The sequence below is a fragment of the Ischnura elegans genome (genome assembly GCF_921293095.1).
Source record: "Ischnura elegans chromosome 13 unlocalized genomic scaffold, ioIscEleg1.1 SUPER_13_unloc_4, whole genome shotgun sequence".
Classification (NCBI taxonomy): Eukaryota; Metazoa; Arthropoda; class Insecta; order Odonata; family Coenagrionidae; genus Ischnura; species Ischnura elegans.
Window position 1 is genome coordinate 1,237,490 of NW_025791660.1, and position 25,284 is coordinate 1,262,773.

A 25,284-nucleotide genomic window follows, 5' to 3' on the forward strand; every position below is an offset into this window, starting at 1 on the left:
TTCTTGTATTAACAAGTAAACGTTGCGGATCGATCTTCGTCGTGCAAGTTGTGTTCGTAAGATTTACAAACATGTCATAAATTGTTGAAAATATTCTCAGCCCTTGCTATTGAGTCGTGAAATGTCTCTCAGGCGATTGTTGTTCGTTGTTGGCGTCGTTGGTCCTTTCGTTGAGCATAATAATCATAAGTATTTTTATTTTTAAACATCAACGTACTGAATGTAGTTTCCTTGTGTGATTTTGAGATCTTTGTCAGTGAGTAGATGATGTCTTTGACGATGTACCTGATTAAAACAGTGAATGAGATTTCGAAGTGAAAACATGAGTCGCACCAGCGGGATTTTCACGGAATCATCTGGAAGGAATTGCTGACTTTGTAGGAAAAATCATGATTATCATTACAACATATTCACTTCGGATGTAGCATGCAATAGTAACTGTGAAGGATGCCCTACATGATTTAGTCGGCTTACATGTGAGTGGCACATTAAATGCGATCGATTTTCTTTAAAATGGTGCTTCCTTCATTTTGTTTTATCCTGGATAATTACGAGATCTGTCGATGTGTAATGATGCATGTGCCTTTATGACCAAAATCACTTTTGTAAATGCTTAGTTTATTTTCTGTTTTTAAGTTCATTTGTGGTTTTGTTTATTTGTGAGCATGTTTGTTTTTATTTTGATTTCTTTGTTTGAGACGATGCTATGGTGATAAAAGATAAATAATAAATTGTTAATGAGAGAGCCATCTAGAAGTGGGTGTAATAAAAGTGTATTGAAAATAAAACAGAGTGTCTAGTGATATTTACATGAATTCAATCGCTGTGATACGTTATTAATTTGTTTACTAATATCTCAGATTACTGTGGGAGATGGCCTGCCCACTACCAGACCAGTGTACTTGAAGAAACTTACGGAATGCAGTGTTTAAAAAAGATTTTATCATCATCAGACGCAGTTCTGACAGAAATTTTGCCGTGTAGTTGCTGCAGGGTGAGTACTTTTCCTTTTTTCTTATTTGATGACTGACATGGTGTAAGTATGGCAGAGTTAAGGGTAACACTCTTCGGTGTTTGTCGACAACAGTAGGAATCTTGAAAGATAAATTTTGCGGAATGAAATATTTGTTGTATGAAGTTGTGAGGATTAACTCTATATTGTGATCGATTAAATTCTTGTTGATACAATTGGAGAAATATAATGTTGTAGTACATTAATGGGAATGCTAACTATAAAGGCTCTTCCATTAACGGTCAAAAGATAATTTAGCATACCTTTTGGTAATCTACAATAATAGGGCACATGAAAGGTCCTCGTCCATGGTCTACGGAAAAAATGTAACAAGTCCAAGTTCCCATAAACGGTTTTTCCTTATCTCTGAGCACTTGGCAGGATGCTATTTATGTTGCAGTTAGTAAGACATTTCATGTTCTGGTAAAACTTAGTGTTTAATAGACCATGATATTTAGGAAAGTTTGGGATTCGAATTCACCCTTTATCAACTTAGCAAGGGAATTCACACACATGGCTCTTCCATACTCCATTTTTTTCAGAACAAAGAAACTTCTGACCATATGCTGCTAAATAATGAAATGTGAGAGACCTTGAAAGTAGTTTGTTGATCAGTAGTTAATTTTAGTTCGAAGTGCATGTAAACTTATTATATTTCTTTTTTCTGTGTAAGAAAAGTTTAGAGGGTAATGCATAATTGTTGCATGATTGGTTTTGCAAGTTTTAAGGATATGAATATCAGGGTTATTTAAAAAAATATTTTCATGAAATAATTTTGTAAGAGAAGATGACTTTGAGGTTTCTTTTTTCTAAAATAATGTTCTTGGTGCAACGGTAAAGGCCTGTTTACATGTTACCTACCTGTACTAGTTAATGTCTTCATGTAGGAATGCATAAATGGACACGAAAATGCACAATTTGACCACCCAAGTCGTATAAGTGCACGAAGAAAAAATAGAACCTGTTCTAAAATGGTTCATACATGTGTACTTGTTCCATTCTGGTGTACTATAATCGCCCACACATTATCTTGTTCAAGTGTATGCATGGTGTGCACAGGCCAGAAAAGAACGGTGGTTATTTGTTTTCTCATGATTGCTGTGTAATTGTTTTTTTTCAGTTATAAGGGTTAATTGAAAAAATCATGATAAATAAAATATTTTTAGCATAGAAGATTATCTTGTGTGTCGTTTTTGCAACTGTATTAAGTAGGCAATAAACGGTATTACTCCCACTCATCTCTATGGTTTGGTTGAAGAATAGTGGAATTAGAATATAAAATTTTCTATCCTGGATATAGTGTATCACAACTATTTAAAAAAAGGGTTGTTTACATGCAGGCATACTAAAATTGTATTGATAGAACTGGGTCATTCCATGTCAACTCAACCAATTTTTGGGGGGTCCCACGCTCACCATCTCAGATTTTGAAAATTTTTTCCCTGTTGTTAGTTTCAACCTTAGTTGAGAAAAATCCAAAATATTAAAGACCCATTGCAAGTATTTTCCAAGATATGAGTGTTTGAAGTCAATGAGGCGCACACAAAAATTCTGCGCACCGGTCAAATTATTCAATACTACCATATTTGTGCCCCTGTAAAACCTAAACCAAACGAGTGAATCTAGTAAATATTTTAGAGTGTATAAACAGGCTGCTATAGTTTTCAAAAATGTTATCAAAACGATTTTCACTTGACAACTTTTTTTTCTATAAATGTTCAAAAATTGCACTTTTGACAAATTTCAACAAAAAAGTGACATTTTCAAATCATTGTAAAAATCACATATCAAATGAAAGCCATAAAAATCACTGTAAGCATGGTAAAGACCACCAACTTTAATATAGGGTGAGGTTTTGGGCAATTTTGGATTTATTTGTTAATAAATCTTATGAAAATCATCATTCCGCTAGTGTTTTTTGTTGAAAAATGCCACTTTTTCAACTTCTAATACCAAAAAAGGGACACCAATTAGGTGACTGAGTTTTTTAACATAACTTGCTCTATACTCCCTCTTTCAGTAAAATTAAACCTGAAGTTGCTCCCATGATGGATAGTGCTTCTATGATTTGTTTTAATGATGGTTGTAAAATGGCGGGCTACAGCACTTATGTTTCAGGGCTTCCCCCAAAAGGGGAGTTGTATTTGAGTGTCAAAGTTCCTTTAAATCCCTTTCATTCTTTAAATTTAGCAGGCAGTCTATTTTTAATTTCCAAATGGTATAAAATGGAAACATTTTAGCAAATATATGGATTTACTAGATATTTGCAATTAGGCAAAAATTGGTTGAATATGTACCTATTTGAAGGATAAGTACATACCTCTGACCTCTAAGCCTGATGGTAAGCATCCTCTACTGTTTGAATAACACAGCCATTGTACCATCTGTTTTTATATACCATGGTGACATATGTTCCAGGGTTTCTAATAATGTTCTTGGCACATGATTTTGCTTTTCTATTTTGTAAATCAACTTTTTTCGGCACTGTGAACTTGGGCAGAGAAAATCCACTGAATTGTTACTCATTTTCACTGAGTGAAATATTTTAGTGATGAGGTCTTGTACCTTAATTGTTTTAGAGTTTTAAAACCACATGTTCTATTTTGGTTTCCAAAGCTCTCCATCATCACTGGAAACATATGATGTTTTTATGCCTTCAACATTTTTATCAACTCACTCAAATCACACATTGATAAAATGTTTTGTCCACTGGGTTGTTGTAAACAGGCCCTTGCAGGTGAACATTTTACCGCTCCCCCGATTCATCACATAAACTTTTTCCATGACTTGTAGCAAAAATGCCATTCTGCTGACAAATCAAATCCTGATTAATGCAAGCATATATTTTTTATATTTTTGAATTTTTATGCTGGCTTGCAGTTCTGTCACTAAAATATTTACATTTTGTTATGCCAAAAAATATCTCCTTAATGAACTTAATAATTTATGGGATAATGGCATCCCCTATGAAAAAATTTTGTAAACCTGATACAAAATTTTATACATTCTAATACATTGCCATGGCTCATTCATAGGGGATATACTGCTACTGCACCGTGATCCAAATAGTCACTGATGATGCGAAGGTCATGTAGGACACATTTTCATCAACTTTATTATAGATATTAGTGGATGATCTGTTGCCTAACAGTTGTCCCAAAAAAAATCCCTGAACGGCATCTTGCACAATGAAAGAGAAATTCTCACCAAAGTCAAGTAAAATTATGACCTTTACGATATTCAATTCTTCTAAAAAATTTGGCCTGAGATAAAGCAGTAAAATTATTAATTTTAAGGTCTTTCACCATATTGGCAAGCCGGTCTATATAATCATGTACATTTACTTGTACGTTCTCAGTTATGGAACGATCTGTATGTGTTCTCTGAAAATAAGTAAGAGTTAAATCATCTGATAACTACTTAGCTAAATGGTTGCATAGCAATTCACGCAGCTGATTTTTACCTGGGCACTGCTCACACCTGTGCACCATACACCGATTTTTACCAAATTCACAAACTAGGCACTTCATTGCATCTTTGTATTCCATTTTAACTGAAGGAAGTACATCTCGCATAAGCGTAATATTCTGGTGTTCCATACAAACACATACTGAATTTAAAATTTAATTACACCTATTTTGATATTATCAGCTAGCTGTTTTCCTTTTTTCCAGGCCACATCTGGAAGTATACCTTTCCTTTTCTTTAGAATTCGAGCTTGCTTCACTTGCTATTTAATTACATTGCAAACTTCAGCAGTTTTTGATATAGTCCATCCTGTTGGCGCCAGTGTAAGAACTTAAGACTGCTTTTCCCAGTTTGATTCTTCACATATTTTTTAAGATCATCTATCATTGCATTGAAATCAGAACAATTATCACATTTAAAATCTCTGTCTTAATTATGAAAACTATGCCCTGGTACATCAAAGCATGTGCTCACTTTTTCTTCCAGGAGTGAATTGACTACTTGACAAGAGTGAATTTTGTTCCTACTATCATCTGTTAGTCTTACTCAAATTTGAAATTTTGATTGGGGAACAGCTAAGACTTTCAAAACTTGTATTAACATGCTTCAATGTATCTTCATGCTTGATACAATGAGGTGGGCAGTATGTATCTTCAACCTGAATGTCCTCAAAACTTGAAACCAAAGCTGAACATGAAGGGTATAAATTTTGACCATGTATCACAGATTTTCTGCTGTGCATTTCAATTTTTCTTGCACACTAATTTCCCACAAGCTTTTTCTTAGTGGTCTAGAATGTGCCCCAAATGGAATGCAGCATTATTGTAAGAATGCATATTTTTCCAAATACACACACTTGTGGAGGAGACAAACCTAAAATTCTGGTGAGACAGTTCCTGTAGAGGAGATATGACAAAACCCCCTTCTCCATACTAAGTTACCTTTCAATTCCAATCGAAGATCATTTATGTAGCACAGTCCTTGTTCTTGAGTTTAAGTGGTCTAGTGACATTTGTCTTCCAAAAGTTTTCAAGTAAAGCGGATATCAAAACCCTCCATTACATAAAACATGTAAATTCAAACTTAAAAGTTTCACAACCTCCATGGATATCCGAATTCATAAAATTAATAGTCAACACACCAGAACTCTAATCTTCACTGTCAAAGATTGATGGTCTATATGATGTCTACTCTGTGTTGAGAGCTAAAGCATAGCACCATGAAACTTGGGATTCCAATGAAAGTAACTAACATATTGAAAGTGCTCAAACTCAAAAGCAGACTTGAACTACAAGTGTCTAAACGTCTCCACTTCCCATACATTTTCATCATACACCTGGATATTATGTCGCTGCTTTGTATAAAAACAGATGGTACATTGGCTGTGTTGTTAAAACAGTTGAGGATGGTGCAATTCTTGTGAATTTCATGACACCAGATGGTAAGGCTAGGTCAAACATTTTGCCAAAACATTTGGATTAGTGCTGGGTAATGTTGACTGATGTGTTAATACATATACCAGAGCATAAGACCATCAAAGGAAGGCAGTGTACTTTACCAGATTCCACAGTCACTGCAATTGAGAAGGCCTGGGATGCTTACCATCAGGCTTAGAGGTCAGAGGTATGTACTTATCCTTCAAATAGGTACATATTCAACCAATTTTTGCCTAATTGCAAATATCTAGTAAATCCATATATTTGCTAAAATGTTTCCATTTTATACCATTTGGAAATTAAAAATAGACTGCCTGCTAAATTTAAAGAATGAAAGGGATTTAAAGGAACTTTGACACTCAAATACAACTCCCCTTTTGGGGGAAGCCCTGAAACATAAGTGCTGTAGCCCGCCATTTTACAACCATCATTAAAACAAATCATAGAAGCACTATCCATCATGGGAGCAACTTCAGGTTTAATTTTACTGAAAGAGGGAGTATAGAGCAAGTTATGTTAAAAAACTCAGTCACCTAATTGGTGTCCCGTTTTTGGTATTAGAAGTTGAAAAAGTGGCATTTTTCAACAAAAAACACTAGCGGAATGATGATTTTCATAAGATTTAATAACAAATAAATCCAAAATTGCCCAAAACCTCACCCTATATTAAAGTTGGTGGTCTTTACCATGCTTACAGTGATTTTTATGGCTTTCATTTGATATGTGATTTTTACAATGATTTGAAAATGTCACTTTTTTGTTGAAATTTGTCAAAAGTGCAATTTTTGAACATTTATAGAAAAAAAAGTTGTCAAGTGAAAATCGTTTTGATAACATTTTTGAAAACTATAGCAGCATGTTTATACACTCTAAAATATTTACTAGATTCACTCGTTTGGTTTAGGTTTTACAGGGGCACAAATATGGTAGTATTGAATAATTTGACCGGTGCGCAGAATTTTTGTGTGCGCCTCATTGACTTCAAACACTCATATCTTGGAAAATACTTGCAATGGGTCTTTAATATTTTGGATGGTGGGTGTGGGACCCTGGTTGAGTTGACATGGAATGACCCAACTCACAATGTTGGTTTAAGTAAAATCTATGGTAATCTGGATAGTCGAAGTTGGTGTAAATATAATAAACGTGATTATGATGTCACAAATTAGCAACTTACATTGAAATGGAACAAGTACATGAAGGTATTTCAGATATATTTTGTTAATCTGTTTATAGAATTTTAATTTCATTTTTTAGAACTCAATATTGGACAGTTTTTACTACGTAAAATAAGTTTTTAGTGCTTGACCACTTTTAATTTTTTTATGCTCTAATCAATTCACATGCATAATAGAAAGTAGAAAATAAATTTCTGTAGGCCAGCAAGTATGTTTTTCATAATGATGTAAGCCCCAGAGATAATCTTTAAACACAAAGAAGACATCAAGAATGAAAGAAGTATATCGAAAGCATATGCTATGTCAATGGTTTTTATGGTAAGGCTTGGGCTTAAATAAAATATATTAAGTGATATTGATAGTTTATCACTATTTAATCAGAAATTCCTGATATTCTGATTGAGTGCAGGAATAAAAAAATGTTCATTTTCATTCACTTAAATGTGACAATGACAACCTTCATCAACATTGCTGTTAAGAATATAATTACAATTAAATTAAGGGAATAAAACCACATCTGCACGACCCCTAATACTCTAATCCATATGCATAATATATTTTTCTATGAAAGGACCCACTTTGAGGGCTCAAAGGTCGTTACATTGCCTGAATACGAATCAAGTTTACCTGGTTTCTTCCTGCCAAATTAAATTTCATTTGGTTCAGTAGTTTTCAAGCCACTTAGCTAGAGATGGACGATGCTCAATATTTATTTGAAAGTGTAGATAGAATCTTTGGAAATCCTGTTTCATCAAGATTATGAGCATCTCTTCCTTCTTTACTTTGATGGAGGTGAGTTGCTTATCACAGGTACTTTCTCTGAAAGGAAATGAGGCGGCTGGTGACGAGTAGGATTTTTCTTCAGAGACGAGGGACTCCATGGGGGCTGTGAAGTGCCTTCATTCACATCTGCATTCAAAATGCGGTTGGAGGCACTTCACAGCTCACATGCTTTGTCCTTACAACTGTGACACACATTCCTGTACCGGACTGTAATCTACTGAGAGCCAATGTGTTGGTTAGTTTCCTTCTCATCTAATGTGAAACCTGAGATAAAAACCTCTAGATCCACTAAGTTCTTGGTGAAAGAAAGGAAGTGAGTTTGCCTAGTAGAAATATTTCTGTGGGAAGTCACTGTCAAATGTGCGAACGTCAGCGGTATGACTTGTATGATATGAGGCAAAAAGCGTAACCGTAATTATTTTCATTTAAGTAACTCTTAGTTTTAAATCACTAAAACACTGCTAATCTCCTAGGAGAAATGTCTTGTATCTAATGTAGTAGGCCAATGGTAAACAATCTCAATTCTATTTTCAAGGCAATAGTATTTGGTAAAACATGGCTGGAATGAAAGATTGTTCTGTAAATGTTCAAGCAAAATTCATGCTTTACATCAGCTAAAGTGCTAACTCTAAATCTACGGTCACCTCTTAATTAGAATGGGAAAAGCAAAGGAGAACACAATCCAATGTATTAATGAAGTAAATGGTTCTACAAAAGATAATAATTACCTGGATTTTGTTATCACTCTGCATTAGCAACTTTGCTCTAAAATCTAAAATAGCCCCAGAAAAGTCATCTTGTGGTGTACAGGATATAAGTTGTGTTGTTATGCATTAAAAACACCTCACTTAGCATGAAATGTGCTAGTATGACACTCTTTAGGAACATGTTTATCGTTAAATGAGGGGTACCTGAAATAGAAACAAAAATATTATGGGAGGAATTTTTTTATTTGCATGTTCTGATTTACTCACAAGAAGGCAAAAAATTAAAATGAGAAGACAGACTTAATTGTAAATGTTTCATTTTTTGCTATGAAATTTGAAGACTAATAGCATGATGGAGTTTTTGAAATTCCTTTCATCTACAGCTCAAATCCACACTTAGATATTTGGGAGATTACTTTACTCGGTTGCAAATACTTTGGGTACTGTTTGTTAGAAAACTTGTATGTTTACTCAGTGTGGCCCGACGGTGTGCTGTCTATGGCGTGAAATGCAGCCAGTGCTACATTAAGGCAGCTTTCAGACGAAACAACTTTTCACCGGCCATCATTCACAGCATGATATGCTCAGTGGTACGAAATGGTGACAAGCTAAGTTCCAGTTTAGATTGACCAAATGCTTAAGTCTGCTCCTGAATCATTGAAATTAAGCCAAATGATTTAGCCTTAATTTTTCATCATTCTTTCTGTAGCAGGCATTGGGGTTTATTTTTGGCCTCTCTGTTTATGCCTCAGCATGCCTGATGTTAAAGGAGATTCCATGGGTGATGGCGTGACCAGCGACAACACTATTTTTTTACCTAAAGTAATTGAAGGTTAAGGTTGACCGATTCTCTCTTTTATAACCTCTTACCAGCTGCATTGAAGACATTATGCATTGCATAACAGTACCAATAAGTATTCAATTGAGCCATTGGTTCTAAAACTAGCAGACATTTGCATCGTTAAAGCATCATCTTCAATTTTCATGGTTTTTAAAATTTGTCACTCTCAAACAGATGGGAATAATTTTAGCGTCCTTGCATCCAAACTGTGAGTCATTGGAATGAAAAATAAGGGATATTAAGGCTCGCAAACTTGGGAAACATGATATAAGTGCAATAATTATAATGAGAATAAACTAACATGTAATGAATGAAGCACTATGGAACAGAGGATTTTTATGACCTATCGCAACTGTGTTCTCTCTCTCATGCTTCTGGTGGTATTGAAATTGATTGCTTCGTTCAGGCAAAAGAGCTCCTCAGAATTGGTTTTCTTGTTTAGTTATACACGTTGAATTAAATTTATCACATTGGTATGTACAATGTAATCTTGAATTCTTTGAATGAGGACCTTTTTTCTAGTAACCTTTGGTCATAAATCTCATCTAAGAAAACAGTGTCTCCATGGGTTTCCTTTACTATGTTGGGCAGTGTCTTTTACTGTTGCGAATTTATTTGATCTAAATGTGTTTAATAACATTTATTTTTTCAGGGTTTGTCAGCCTGCTGCTATTAAAATACAAGCCATGGACATTTAATGATACCCTTCCTGGGAGCTGATGCGCAGCTGTTGATGTTCATATTTTACATTGCAACTAGTGCCAGATTGATCTCAAACATCATCCCAAATTTTATGCAAATTATTTGACTAAAAAGCAGATAGTTCTGTTTGATTTGTTTGCAGTGTTTATAAATTTGAATAAGGATATCATGAATCAATGTAAATCACCATTAAACTCCAAAACTGATAATGTGGTAGTGCATCTTGGAAGACTTCCTGAATGGATCAGTGAACAAAAAACGGTGAAAGTGTTGATAAAATCTCAGGAATGTGTAATTGCCTCTCTACCATCTTCTATAACATGGAAGGAATATCGATTTATGAACAGCTTTTGTGGGAAAAACTTGTTGCCGTCACAAAACCAAGATTTGGTCAATGGTCAGAGGTTCACTCACTCTACTGGTGGGAACGTGACAGTGAATTTCATGGCCGAGTTACCTGATGACATAAATTATTGTTGTAAAGTAATAGGGGCTTGCATTAACCCTTTCTTTGGATTTGATTTGTGTCATCATGCAATCGACTTACTGAACAATGAGGCCTTCCAGTGTCTTAGAAAAGTAAAGGAGAACATGGATTTTGTGCTTAGTATGGCCATCACTGAAGCTCAGTGTTCTGATGTAGAGTGCAAAGAATGTTCATTGCTGATGGATGCACCCTGGCTAGCAGCATCAAATCTTGGAGGCAGCCTGGTAAGTTTTTGAGAGCACCAGGGAAAAGGTGGGAGTGAAGTTATGTGGAATACATGTGGTCAAGTTATTAAAGAGTGAGGAGACATAATTTTGTTCTGGTAATGGTCCACTGAGTAATAGGAAAGCAGAATGTGGTAAAGACTTTTGTGGTCTGGGATGCATGGGTTGCAGATATAAAGTTAAGGGGAAGTGTGTGCATTGTGGCCATGCTGATTGCATGTTTTCAAAACCTTCTTTAACTGCTTCTAATTTTACCGCAAGAGACTCCATTTTCTTAACAGATTTTAGTGCTGAGAGGTCATCTGAGAAGGGAGGGATCATTTTGATGGCAGTCAATAGCGCATAGTATTGGGGAAATATTAAGATTCTTTATTGCTAGCCTATTAAGTATTCAGGGAGTGTGTTGTTCTCCAATATGTATCCTGTTACCTGGTCGATGGGAAAAGCTGGTTTGCTTAAAAAGTTTTAAATCTCTTTCTCTCTCCCAATGTTGAAATTTCCTTTGCTGCTTGGTAATTCATGGAAGAGGCTCAGGTATTCAGCCAAAATGACCCTTCTCTGCTTCACGTCTCTCTTTTCCAGCAGTTATTTGGGTAGAATTCTTAAATAAACCAAAGAATAAAATGTTAGCTGAAGAGTACACCTTAATAACCATTCCTCTGTACGTGTACTATTGTCACCCTGAAATATCCTCACCAACGCCTCGTGACAGTGTTTTCTAAGTCTTTGTCCTTAAATGCAGTTGAAGTGGAGTGGCTTAGCAATGCATGCTTGGTCCTTCAATCTAACATAATCTTTTCTAGAATTAGAGGTAAGATTTCAATAATCCTGTTTCATTATATCTAGGTGTGCCCCTAATTTGTTGACTTTGAAGAAGGTGAGTTGTTTATCTCCATTACTTTCTCTGCAGAGTATCAAAGAAGAGGAGACAGGTGATGACAATTTACGGTCTTCTACTGACTCACAGGACTGCTTGCTAAGTGCAAATGAAGGCACTTCACAGCTCCCATGTGCATTCCAAACTACTGAAATATACATTCCTGTGTCAGACTGCCAAGAAACGAGACCAGATGCTTTGGTAAGTCCCATCTATATACAGCCCTTGTGGTGACTGACTGATGGATACAAATTCCCGACCACTTCTAGAAGTGCTGGAGAGCTGAAATTTGGCACGCGTGCGGGGATCCCGAAATGATCCGGAGGAAAAATCCGAAAACCGGAAGTTTCCGCCACGTGTCGTCGCTAGGACGACAAAATGGCCGAAATCGGGCTTTTTCCGGTGACCGTCTTTCGGTTTTTATTTTACTGCGCGCGAACCGTGCGTGCCACACGAGTCGTTAATGCATTTTTTAAAAGCTGATGAACGTGGGCACGTAATTAAGTAAATTTATTAATTTCCATTTGAGAAAGTTAAAGCTAAAATGGCGTCCAAACATTGATTTTTCGAAAACAATATCAAACTTTCCCCTCCCCTCGACTTAATTTAAGGTGTTGGATAACGAAAATGATTATTATATATGCTTATCACTTCGTCTACGAAATGTAGGTAACAATTTTCTTTCATCGTGCTTGGTTACTCAGAAAAAAATTAAAGTATTCCGAAAATCACCGAAAATTACGATTTCCAAAAGATTAACACAAGGTTTTGTCAATTTTTACCCGACTGATTTCTTTCAAACTTTGTAGTTACATACAACTATGAATTGTCTTTCAGAAAACATAAACATCTATTAAATGATTTTATGGATTTAAACGCGAAAAAATAAAAATGGCGGGCACTACTCACTTTTTTCGGGGACTGGTTTCCTTTTTTTTGTATTACTCCTGAAATATGGAGTTCATAGGGCACACTACTGTTAGATATGACAGAAAATGAATGTGACCATATGGTATCGTCATATTTAAACCCCCCGAAACCCTCTAAAAATTAAAATTTGCATATAAGTAGCCTTTTCGGGTATTTTTCGTCACGATTCCGCCACTATCCCAAGCCTTGCCACTCATCACTACGGTATTGATGTCGACGACTGATGACCCCTGGTAGGACAAACCTATAAACCCCCGGTAAACCCACATTCATCCCCCTAAAAATAAAATTTTGCATATTACTCTACTTTTCGGGTACTTTTCGTGAGTAAACCACCGCCCCCAACGATTCATCCCCGTGGAAATTATTTGAACGGATGGTGACCACCTGGAATACACACATAAACCCCCGGAATCCCCCTGAAATACCCCCCAAATGTAAAATGTGCCATTAAGTCTCCCATTTGGGAACTTCTATCAAACATTACGCCGCACTTCCCGTCCCCTCTGAGCTCTAGATCCGGAATATTTGGTGAGGGCAAGCCACCGTAAACCATACGGGAAAAATACCAGAAAACCCCCGATCACCTCCTGGAACATCACCAAAAATAATCCTCAATCCCAAGGCGGCGAAGCCGCCCCAGAACGAGGAACGGCGAAGCCGTTCCGAGGAGTAACTGGCGTAGGCGAGGAGGAGCATCAGTAACTCTCGGGCGGCGAAGCCGCCCCGATATTCAAGCGGCGCAGAAGCTGTGGACTCCCCTCAAACGAAAAACGGTGAAACAGATCCGAAATGCCTTCGCCCTCTAGGCGGCTATGGCGACCTTAGACGAGGAACGGAGAAGCCGTTCCGAGTATTAAGCGGGGAAGCCCCGGGGGGGCACACTGAACCCCTGGGCGGCGAAGCCGCCCTTCAGCGAGGAACGGCGAAGCCGTTCCGAGGAATGAGTGGGGCGCCTCCCTACCCCCTGGCCGGCGAAGCCGGCCCCTAGCTGGGGTGAGATTATTCGAACTTAAAAAGTCTTCGAGCGAACACAAATATAGACGGCGAAGCCGGAACCGGGGTTTTTAAGGGGCGGAGCCCCTTAACGAGCGCGCGGAGCGTGCGAGTTTTATTCTCACCTACAGTAACACCTGAGTTTTACAACCTTGTGTTGTGTAAATTTCTCATCTGTATAATGAAAATGGGTGTGCCTGACATGAATAGATACTATTCTCAATTCTATTCTACAACTCTCAGTTATACGGAACAGCAAGTTTATGCGAGTCAAATAGCCTAATCAGTACTATCTATTTACACCTGTGGCGATGTTTGTTGCGGAACAGTGTTAATCTTATGGCAGAGATTTTGCTTATCCAATGTAGGCCTGAACTGAGATAGCTTGAGTCTGCTTGCAAGCTAATAAATATTCTTATGTATAACACTGATTGGTCTCAAGATAGTTCCCTGTTTGTTCAATCTTCCCGCTTCACCTTGATTATGAAACGTGCCTAAACTCTCATGTTACCTCTTTACAGGCATAGGAAAAGCAAATTAGAACACAGTTCTATGTATATCTACTGATATGAAGTAATAATCTCTACAAAATTCAATCCCTACCCATCCTTTTCCCCTCTTCTGGTGTCAATTTTAAAATTCATCGAGTTACAACGAAAAAACAATAAGATAAACAAATCATAATTTGCACCTGAAGGTGATGATAATCTGTTGAAACCCGGGTCGCGCTCTGTAAAAAATAGGCAGTATAAGTAATTGTGTGATATCAAGGAAAACTGATATGTAGTTTCTCATCTTCCTGCTTTGCCTCAACTAAGGAACTGGCGAAAACTCATGGCACCTCTTTTTAAGCACGAAAAAGGTAAGAAGAACACAATTCAATGTATTTATGAAGTGATGTGCTCTAAACATATTATGAACACTTAGATTTTGGATCACTGCGCCGTAATAAGTGTGTTGATGGCTATGGATGTGGATTAGCCTCCAGAAAAGCCAGCCAATGGCACAGAAAATGTAAGTCATACTGCTATGTTTGTGTTATGTGTTGGATAACGGTATTAGGTACACTACACAATTTCAAGGGATTTTTTTTCATGGGTATCTCCTCATTTGCTTGTAAATGATAAAATATTAAAAAGAGAGAGCATGTGTGTAAAGGATTCATTTACCATCACTGTAGATTACAGTTTCATGGTAGATTATTTGAAACTCGCACGCTCCGCGCGCTCGTTAAGGGGCTCCGCCCCTTAAAAACCCCGGTTCCGGCTTCGCCGTCTATATTTGTGTTCGCTCGAAGACTTTTTAAGTTCGAATAATCTCACCCCAGCTAGGGGCCGGCTTCGCCGGCCAGGGGGTAGGGAGGCGCCCCACTCATTCCTCGGAACGGCTTCGCCGTTCCTCGCTGAAGGGCGGCTTCGCCGCCCAGGGGTTCAGTGTGCCCCCCCGGGGCTTCCCCGCTTAATACTCGGAACGGCTTCTCCGTTCCTCGTCTAAGGTCGCCATAGCCGCCTAGAGGGCGAAGGCATTTCGGATCTGTTTCACCGTTTTTCGTTTGAGGGGAGTCCACAGCTTCTGCGCCGCTTGAATATCGGGGCGGCTTCGCCGCCCGAGAGTTACTGATGCTCCTCCTCGCCTACGCCAGTTACTCCTCGGAACGGCTTCGCCGTTCCTCGTTCTGGGGCGGCTTCGCCGCCTTGGGATTGAGGATTATTTTTGGTGATGTTCCAGGAGGTGATCGGGGGTTTTCTGGTATTTTTCCCGTATGGTTTACGGTGGCTTGCCCTCACCAAATATTCCGGATCTAGAGCTCAGAGGGGACGGGAAGTGCGGCGTAATGTTTGATAGAAGTTCCCAAATGGGAGACTTAATGGCACATTTTACATTTGGGGGGTATTTCAGGGGGATTCCGGGGGTTTATGTGTGTATTCCAGGTGGTCACCATCCGTTCAAATAATTTCCACGGGGATGAATCGTTGGGGGCGGTGGTTTACTCACGAAAAGTACCCGAAAAGTAGAGTAATATGCAAAATTTTATTTTTAGGGGGATGAATGTGGGTTTACCGGGGGTTTATAGGTTTGTCCTACCAGGGGTCATCAGTCGTCGACATCAATACCGTAGTGATGAGTGGCAAGGCTTGGGATAGTGGCGGAATCGTGACGAAAAATACCCGAAAAGGCTACTTATATGCAAATTTTAATTTTTAGAGGGTTTCGGGGGGTTTAAATATGACGATACCATATGGTCACATTCATTTTCTGTCATATCTAACAGTAGTGTGCCCTATGAACTCCATATTTCAGGAGTAATACAAAAAAAAGGAAACCAGTCCCCGAAAAAAGTGAGTAGTGCCCGCCATTTTTATTTTTTCGCGTTTAAATCCATAAAATCATTTAATAGATGTTTATGTTTTCTGAAAGACAATTCATAGTTGTATGTAACTACAAAGTTTGAAAGAAATCAGTCGGGTAAAAATTGACAAAACCTTGTGTTAATCTTTTGGAAATCGTAATTTTCGGTGATTTTCGGAATACTTTAATTTTTTTCTGAGTAACCAAGCACGATGAAAGAAAATTGTTACCTACATTTCGTAGACGAAGTGATAAGCATATATAATAATCATTTTCGTTATCCAACACCTTAAATTAAGTCGAGGGGAGGGGAAAGTTTGATATTGTTTTCGAAAAATCAATGTTTGGACGCCATTTTAGCTTTAACTTTCTCAAATGGAAATTAATAAATTTACTTAATTACGTGCCCACGTTCATCAGCTTTTAAAAAATGCATTAACGACTCGTGTGGCACGCACGGTTCGCGCGCAGTAAAATAAAAACCGAAAGACGGTCACCGGAAAAAGCCCGATTTCGGCCATTTTGTCGTCCTAGCGACGACACGTGGCGGAAACTTCCGGTTTTCGGATTTTTCCTCCGGATCATTTCGGGATCCCCGCACGCGTGCCAAATTTCAGCTCTCCAGCACTTCTAGAAGTGGTCGGGAATTTGTATCCATCAGTCAGTCACCACAAGGGCTGTATATAGATGGGATTCCATCCATAAGCAGCTTCAAAAATGTGCATGGATAATTCATAGTTTCCTTTCCTTATGAGCAAATATTTAGATTAAATTGATCTCTTTGCACTTATTGCTATGCTGTGCACATTTTGAAAACCCTTTAAAATGCATCGTAATGAAAACAAATCAAGGTTTTACAGGATGGAATGGGGCCTTTCTTTATGCTTTCCTAATGACTATCTATGGAATATTGAAGGTTTTCTCTTCCTCATTGGAAAATATTTACTTTCTGTGGAAACAGCTAATTATGGTTTTCCTAATAGTGACCCCCATTGCCCCTAAGATGGGTTTCTGTTTCCACATCCCCTCCCTTCCATCCCTGTCCTCTCCCTGGAGACTTTGTCAGGCTCTTATCGAGGTGGCTCCTCCTATTCTTTTTCCTTCACTGTCCTTCTGCTCCCGCGGTGGGCAGGTGAAAAGGAAAGACATACAGACCTGGCCTTTGGAAGAGTAACCAAGCAAGCCCATCCTGGGTCCTCATTTCAATTGTCCTGATGTTAATCTTACTCTAAATCCCATTCATTGTTACCATCCAAGCCTCAAACGTATTGTTAAGAGTAAGGATAGAATTATATGACAGGTGACAATACTACCAAGATCCCAGCACAACTGGAGTGTCTCAATTGTAATGTTGTATTGCTTCACATAACATCTGTGAGATAAGCAAACAATGCGCTATTGGTGTGCCCTGTGAGGGACAAGTATAATCATCTAAGGGAAGCTAAGTGGCCATTCATAGGCGATTAATGTTAAAACTATTTGTAGTGTTAATTTAAAGTTAAATATTTAATTCATTGATTTTCATTTTGACATGTGCATAATATTTCCTCCTGGGCTCAATGATGCGTACATATTTCACATCATGAGATGAGGCTTGGATGGTAGATGAATATGATTGGTAAATCTCTTAAACCCTCTTATGAATTTACGAATTTAGTTATGTCGTTGGATTTACCCTGCTGCTGCAGCATTATTTTTGTTATTATAGTGTCTTTCATAGCTAACCTTAATTTACATGTTTTCTGGTAGATAATGGTGGTGACATCTGTTATTTTCATTTCTCGCCATGTTTTGCTAGATTTAACCTGTTATTGTGGAAGTTAGAGCTGCAAAAAATCTTGAACACTGCATTCTCTTCCATTTGCTGCCGTAATGTTCTCTATTTTTGTTACATTTGACTGTTATTTTCAAATGAAAGTTTTCACTTTTTCTCATATGCAGTGCTGGAAAAAAATCTGCTTTTTAATGTTTACATTGTCTTATTTTTTATGTACCTTTATGCTAAAAATGAGGGCCGAATAAGGCTTAGGTGACCATGTGATTTATAATTTTGCTTCACTGTGTCCCCTCATATGTTATATCTTAGCAGTGTACATAGAAGGCTAAGTTCTTAAGCATTAATAATCGAACAGGTGTAGGTGAAGTGAGAAGAGACAAGTGTTATTTTTGGTGATTTTTGCAGTGATTCTGGCAATCAAGACAAATCTTATGAATATTCTGGAAGCTTATATCCTGCAATTTAAAAAAAAGTAAGTCTTATGGGTTTGGAAATATAAAGAATATGGGATAATAAGGAATGTGTCAAAGAACCCAATGCCACTTTGGAGACGGAGCTAGAAGATCCAGTATTTTTTTTCCTACCGAGGAGCCCCATTTCCTCACTAAGGACGTTTCTCTAGAGATGGATGGGTAAATGTGACGTGGTAGAGTGCGGCAGATGAGGGTTTACTCCTGGATTGGTGGGAAATAAAAAAGTATGGGTTGTAGACGGTAAGGAATAAGGAAAACTACGAGCTCTACTAGGGTGCAGAGAATTCATATGAAGGTTATGGAATATTGTTAGGTTCTTACCCTCTTTAAAAACTACAGGGTGCATTTCAAAGGTAATTCAATTCATAGCTTTTCTATGCTTTCTATAGCAACCTCGAATACTCTATTGCCAATATTGAGTAGAAATTGTGCAATCTACACTTACTGCAGTGTTACCTAAAATGCTGGTCTCAGAAGTGGCGGGAGAATAAGGTACTTGCCTGCCAAACTGACCAAATGCACTGTTTTTGGGGTGGTGAAGATAAATATATGGATTACTCACACTTTATTCATTCATTATTGTAGGGAAGCTCAAATTTCTGTTGAAATTTGCACATAGCAAGGAATTAGGTTTGTTTTTCAAGAGCCAGGTGTAAAACTGTGATTGAAGGTGGATATCATTATATTAAGTACCTATTGTCACATGTCAGAAGTATCCTAGGATACTTAAGGATTTAGTGGATTTTGCCCACAGGAATTTTGTGTGTATGGCCTTCAACAAGCTTCCCTCTTTTGAACCGTGTGCACCGTTTGTAGAGTATATGCCTCTTTTTACAGATTTAAGTATATATTGGAATGACTAGTAAGATATATCATAGAAGACTTAAGTATTTGGAGAAATCTGCCATCAGGTATATTAACTTCATTTTACAGATCTATAAGCAGCTCGGATCAAACAATAATTAATATTCAATATGTGTTTTTAACACCTTAATATTAAAAATTGCACTGGTTAGAGCCTGAATTAAATATTTTGCTTTGTTATGGAATTCCAATTAAAAAACTCCTTAAAATTATTGGAAAAAATGCTTAAGCGCCTCCTAAAGGTCATGCTGTAAATAAAAAAAAGTGTATCAAAATTTGAAAAGAATTAACTCATTCTCTCGCCCATTGAATTTTTATGACCTCATAATTTTGATTGAAAGAAGAAATGACATTGGGCACAATTATTTATATGAAATAACAAATAATGGAAAGGATGGTAAAATTATTGCAAAGGTTTAACTAGTTGTTCCTGAGTATGAAGTGGGAGTGACAAGAATCTCATGATTACATGCATTTGGTCAGCTTGACTGGTCTTTGGTGAAAAGGAACACATTCAGCACAGAGCACGTCAATTGACATGCTCTGCTGGTAGGGCTGGGAGCCTTTTCTCCATATGTAACTAATATCCGCTTCCGAGTCTTCGGATTGTGTGAATGGCCTTCAACAAGCTTCCCTCTTTTTAACCGTGTGCACCGTTTGTAAAAAGCAATATTTCAATAGAAATTATGTCACAGAAACTCCTGCTATGTTTCTTTCATTTATTATATCGGCCAATTTTGATAACTTAAATGAAAATCAGGCCTGCATTGAATGTGTTTAAGAGGGTCTCAGTAGTATTTATTTTGCCTTAATTTAGTGACACCTAGCATTCTATTCTAGTTTCATGTGAAAGAGGAGAAAGAAGACCCTCTCAGTGAAGGAATGTATCCAGCGATGTACACACCAGATCCACCAGAAATTTCAAGGGATGTCGCAGATCCATTGGCAACTGATGAATTGGTGAGTGTACTCTTGCATGGGTCAGTGAAGTTGCGCTATCATACAAATTCATTCCATGGTTGAATATTCCCAGTGCCACTCTGCAGGAAAACACAAATTTTTCCTTAAGTTGATGAAAGTTGAATCATAGAGTACAGAGGTATCATTCATGACTGTACCCTTCAAAACGAACTATGCATTGTGATGAAAGGAATAGGTGTGTTCTGCCTCTCAACTTGGCTCACTGCGGGTGCAATCCAATGAATTCCACATTCACTGTAAGACACTTCAGACTGAAGTGTTGCGGAGCACCACGCAGGGGCTATTTTCTCTACAAGAATTTCTTTTCAGATGGGTCAGGAGCATAGTCAAAATGTAGAATGAATGAGGGGGCTAAAAATGTTAAGAGATGGTTTTGAATGCAAATTGAGGTAATAATTATCATTGAATATTAATGATTATGGTCAAATATCTTTAAATTCCAATGTCCTGGTTCCACAAAGTAGAGCAAGTAACTTAAGACAGAATTTGTCACACCTACCCCACATGCCATGAATGTTGATGAAACTCATTACCCTGGACAGTAAAAAGTATTTAATTGCTTAAAAAAATGTTGCAGTTGGCACTTTTTTCTGGTTTTCCAACAATGGGAGCATATGTATTTCCCAACCAATTGAAGTTTCAACTTCTTTGATAATATTTCCAGAAATTAAGAATAAATTGATCTCTTACAAGAAACTTCCAACATGATAGTGCAAAAATTATAAACCAGTGAAAACTGACTTTTTTCCCTGGGATCAAAGAAATAGGCTATTTTTAGAATTTTATTAAATGGCCATTTTGAAATAATGACATAGAAATATGAAAATGAGTATTATTTTTATTTGCCAAAGTTGATGTTAATAAAACGAAGTATAACCCGAAATGCACTAAATCTCTAACTAAATTCTCTGATATTGAATGTATATGTTTTCTGTAAATATTTTTTAATGCATGGGTACTGAAATCATATGCCAGGTACTCCCTACAGATAAGTCATCATTACAAATAAGATGGTATCAGGAGGTTGACATCTCCAGAATATTGCTCTGAGGATCATTTTTGGCATTTCACAAATTTTGCAGTGCAAAAAAGAGGCGTTATGATTATAGTAAAGATAACCAAATGGCAAACATGCAAACTAATTTTTAAGCAGTTAAATTTCCTTACCATTACTTCCTTGAGACAGCTTGCAGAGTAGACTGTAGATTTAGACAAACACTATACATAAAAATCAACCTCTAATTTTATTCCTGTGAGTAACTCAACAAGGTGTTTCCTGATTTTTCTAACTCTCTCATTATTTGTGTACTTATTATATGTGGATTCTTGTGCAGCCTTTGACCTCTACTCCTTTCCAAGAAGAACGGTTGGAATGTATGGCTGAAAGCACAGGAGCCATCATGGCAGACTTTGACTGGAAGCTAGTTGGAGTTAAGGAAGAACCATCCCTAGAGGAGAAAGATGCTGCCAAGGTATGCCAGACATTCATCTAATCTATTGATATTTAGGTGTAGGTGATACTATAAGGAGACATGGTGACTGATGTTCATGACTTGAATGCTAATCAGAAGTGATAAATTTTAATTTAGTAAACCGTAATGCACAAACTGTAGGAATTTTTTCTCTTTGGATTTTTTTCACAATTTGTGCTTTGTGGGTGACTCCTGCTACAGTTATTGCCGTGGCTAATCCCGGTGTACTTAAAAGTAGTCAAGACTGAACGCCTCTGTGTGTTCAAAGTTCAGACTTTGCTCTCCGCCTGTGGTGCCATGTGCACAACTTGGAGTGCTTTTGGCATCATATGCTCAGCATTCCAGCATCACCTTGTGCAGTATAGTCCACAAATATCCAGAGGGGACGGCTTGGAATGTTCACTGGCTAAAAACACTCAGGTGGAAATCGAGGGATTGGAGCTCGAATCCAGGTGTAGGTGAATGACTTTTTCCCTCTGTGGATTTTTTCATGCAATGGGGTGGTTTCCTTTTATTATTTTATTGCCTAAATCGAAAGATTATTACTCTTGGAGTACGTATTTCACGCTTTTAGATTTTTAAATGACAGTATCTATTTTTCGTGATTAAATGAAAAGTGAAAATTTTCAAGCGCACGAAAACGCGATGCATAAGTATGAATGCCGGGAAATCTGTCGGTGCGTCGTATTTCTGGTTCCCCCTCCCACCCGGTGAGGTGACCTTGAGGCGAGGCTTAGCGCTGATATGTCGCAGGATGCTAGCAGGTAGCTGAGTACCCTTCTTGCAGGTAGCGCTTTGCTCAATTAAGGATTATTAATACCTCATCAAACGAAGAAAACTTTCTGACCCTATCCAGTTTTAATAAGTGATTATTAAGTTATGTTTTCCTGAGCTCTGTGCCTCATGCGTGCATTGGTAACCTCAGACGATGTATAACTCCTATCTTCTCCTATAGAAACTAGGTCCCTGTGAAGTCACGTGGAGTGGCATCGCATGGACACCAATCTGGACCTTTTCAAATGAGGATAAAAATGAACCATTGCCATTCGTCTAAACCAGCATTTCTAAAACGAAATAATTAGTATACTGTGAATACACTAATGGTGGGTAACGAGTTGCAATTATTTCCTTTTGTTTTCTTTGATGAAGGAAACTACCCTATTTACAACTTTCATTCAGTTGAGAGCCAATTGTGGTGTTGCAATTACTGGTAGAGGCTATGCATTGTAATTGGCTGAAAGAAAATACTAGCAACAGAAAAAGAGATGGGATTTCCATCCCTCGAGCTGTTGAGATAATTATCTGTAAGAAATAATAAATAATGGAAAGAGCAGTTAAATACTACTGGAGTTGAACTGCAAGCAAGGAGTCATAAAAAAAATTATGAGTACATACATGCTTTTGGCTAGCTGAAGTGGTCTCAGCTAGTAGAGGAGGTTTTATTATTATTTTATAGAGGTTATTTTTATTGTTTGACCTATATTTAGTGACACTCAGCATTCTCTTTTAGTGTCATGTGAAAGAGGAGAACAGAGACCATCTTATGGAAGAGAGTTATCCCATGCTGCACGTACGAAACCTTGCCGGAATTTCGACTGATGTCACCGATCCATTGGCAACAGATGACATGGTGAGTGTACTTTTGTATTGTTTAGCTCAGTTGTGCAATGACACAAATCCATTCTCGGGTGGAGCATCCCCAGCACCACTCAGCAGAAAGGCGAGACATTTTTCCTCCCTTGATCTAACAGGAGCAGAAATGCTGTGTTTTTCATGAACGAATCATTTAAAATGAATGAATCGTTGCGACGAAGAATTAGGTGTATTTTACTATACTGGTAGCTTATCTTACTGTTATTTTTAGGTTTGAAACTATTTCATTGATTTTCATCAATTTTTATTAGAAAAACACAATCAATTTTTATAATTAAGTTGGCACGGGCCATAAGAGGCAGAGATACCAGGAATTGACCCACTGGATGAATCAAATCATCCACTTTCAGGGCCACCAGATCACACCAGGGTAGTATAAGTCTTTGGCTCAATGGAGGCAGACTCAGGCTGTGCTTCCTCCAAACAGCTCTCCTCACCCACATCCTTCTCCTCATGCTCTTCTTCTTACTCTAATGACGAAGTCATGTGTGGGTTGAAATACGCCATTCGCTGCATTATAAGGTGTCCCTCAACAGATGTCATATGATCAGTCTCAACATCTCCTTCAACTGAGCGGCAAGCATTGAAAGTTTTACCCTAGTCGCGACATGTACCATCAATCACATAATACTTCTGGGGAAACTGAGGATCAATGTCACCCCTAAATCCCTCAGATGCCAATGTGCACTGCATCTCAGCTGCTTGTATTTTCTCCATTCCATTACAGCCATGAAAAGGGGTCAAGCGATTGAAATGGACTACTTTTGGCTTCCCTCTTGGAGGTTTCTTGATCGTGTACACCACATCATTGATCCTGGTAACTACCTCATGCGGTCCTTCCCACTGTTTCTGGAGCTTTGCAGAGTACCCACAAATCCTTTTTGTGTTGTAGAGCCACACCAAATCTCCTGCCTGGTAGCCACCCTGGTCAGTCTTGATATCATACCTCTCCTTCATTTTGCCACTTGCATCCTCAAGATTGGAATGCACTCTTTGATGGGTTTCATCCATAATCTTCCTGAGCTTTGTGATGTAGTCTTCTATCTCAATATCCTCCCCAGGCCTGCACTCAAATTGGAGATCACAAGGCAAACGCAGATCTCTCCCAAAAATGTTGCGAGCGGGTGTCTCTTTGGTTGTCTCATTGAGAGAACTTCGGTAGGCCACAATGAAGAAATGGAGATGCAGGTCCCAATCATGTTGATTGTCTGGAACCATTTTTGTCAGGTATCTACCTAGGGTTCGGTTCATACGCTCAACCATGCAATCAGACTGTGGATGAAGTGGTGTTGTCCTGGTTTTCCTAATGCCCATCAACTCCCACACTCGGGTGAATACTTCTAACTCAAAGTTTCTTCCCTGATCAGAGTGAAGCTCTAATGTGACCCCAAAGCGACTGAAGAATTGTTTCACAAACACATCGGACACTGTAGTAGCCTTTTGATTTGGAAAGGCATATGCTTCAACCCACTAACTGAAAGGGTCCATGGCTACAAGGATATATTTGTTCCCATCCTTTGTCAGAGGAAAAGGTCCAGCTATATCAATAGCCACATGCTCAAAAGGTGCCCTTACATTGTAGGTCCTCATTGGTGCTCTTCTCTTTTTCAGTGAACCATTTGCCGCTGAACACACTGTACACTTCCTACACCATTCTCTGACGTCCTTCAAATTTGGCCAGAATCTCTCTCAAACTTTTTCTAGTGTCTTGTGTACACCAAGATGTCCTCCAGAAGCACCATCGTGCAGACTCCTCAAAACCTCAGACATAGGGTTTTGTGGAACAATAACCTGATGCCTCTTTATGCCTCCAGTTGAATTTTCAATCACCCTTTTCAGCACACCAGCATCTTCCACAATCGAGTTCCACTGAGCCCAGTATGTCTTAACACATGGTGAGAGAGTAGCCACTTCCTGCCAAACTAGTCTTCCTTCACGAGAAAGTTTCCATCTCCAGAGATATTTGAGGTTAGGATCTTCCTCCTGGTGTTCCCGAAGTTTGTCACTTTCCCAAAGATCAGCAACCACGGAAGTTCTTCTCAAGGTGCCTTCCTTGTTGTCATGATGTTAGCAA

The 25,284-nt window shown here is 38.1% G+C and overlaps 1 protein-coding gene across 1 annotated transcript; it reads left to right on the forward strand.

The window, feature by feature from the left end:
* The first annotated feature begins 799 nt into the window (after positions 1-799).
* On the forward strand, positions 800-23,334 carry LOC124173267. Its single transcript, XM_046552786.1, has 6 exons — positions 800-994; positions 10,078-10,838; positions 11,749-11,916; positions 19,945-20,064; positions 21,420-21,557; positions 23,068-23,334. Exons 2-6 carry the CDS (start codon positions 10,296-10,298, stop codon positions 23,332-23,334), a joined length of 1,236 nt encoding a protein of 411 aa, XP_046408742.1. The 5' UTR covers positions 800-994; positions 10,078-10,295.
* The last annotated feature ends 1,950 nt before the right edge of the window (positions 23,335-25,284 follow it).

Coding starts and splice junctions, on each gene's coding strand:
- LOC124173267 (XM_046552786.1), top strand. CDS start 10,296: ATGAATCAATGTAAATCACCATTAAACTCCAAAACTGATAATGTGGTA. Junction 11,917..19,944: donor AAACGAGACCAGATGCTTTG/GTAAGTCCCATC, acceptor ATTCTATTCTAG/TTTCATGTGAAAGAGGAGAA. Junction 21,558..23,067: donor AGGAGAAAGATGCTGCCAAG/GTATGCCAGACA, acceptor ATTCTCTTTTAG/TGTCATGTGAAAGAGGAGAA.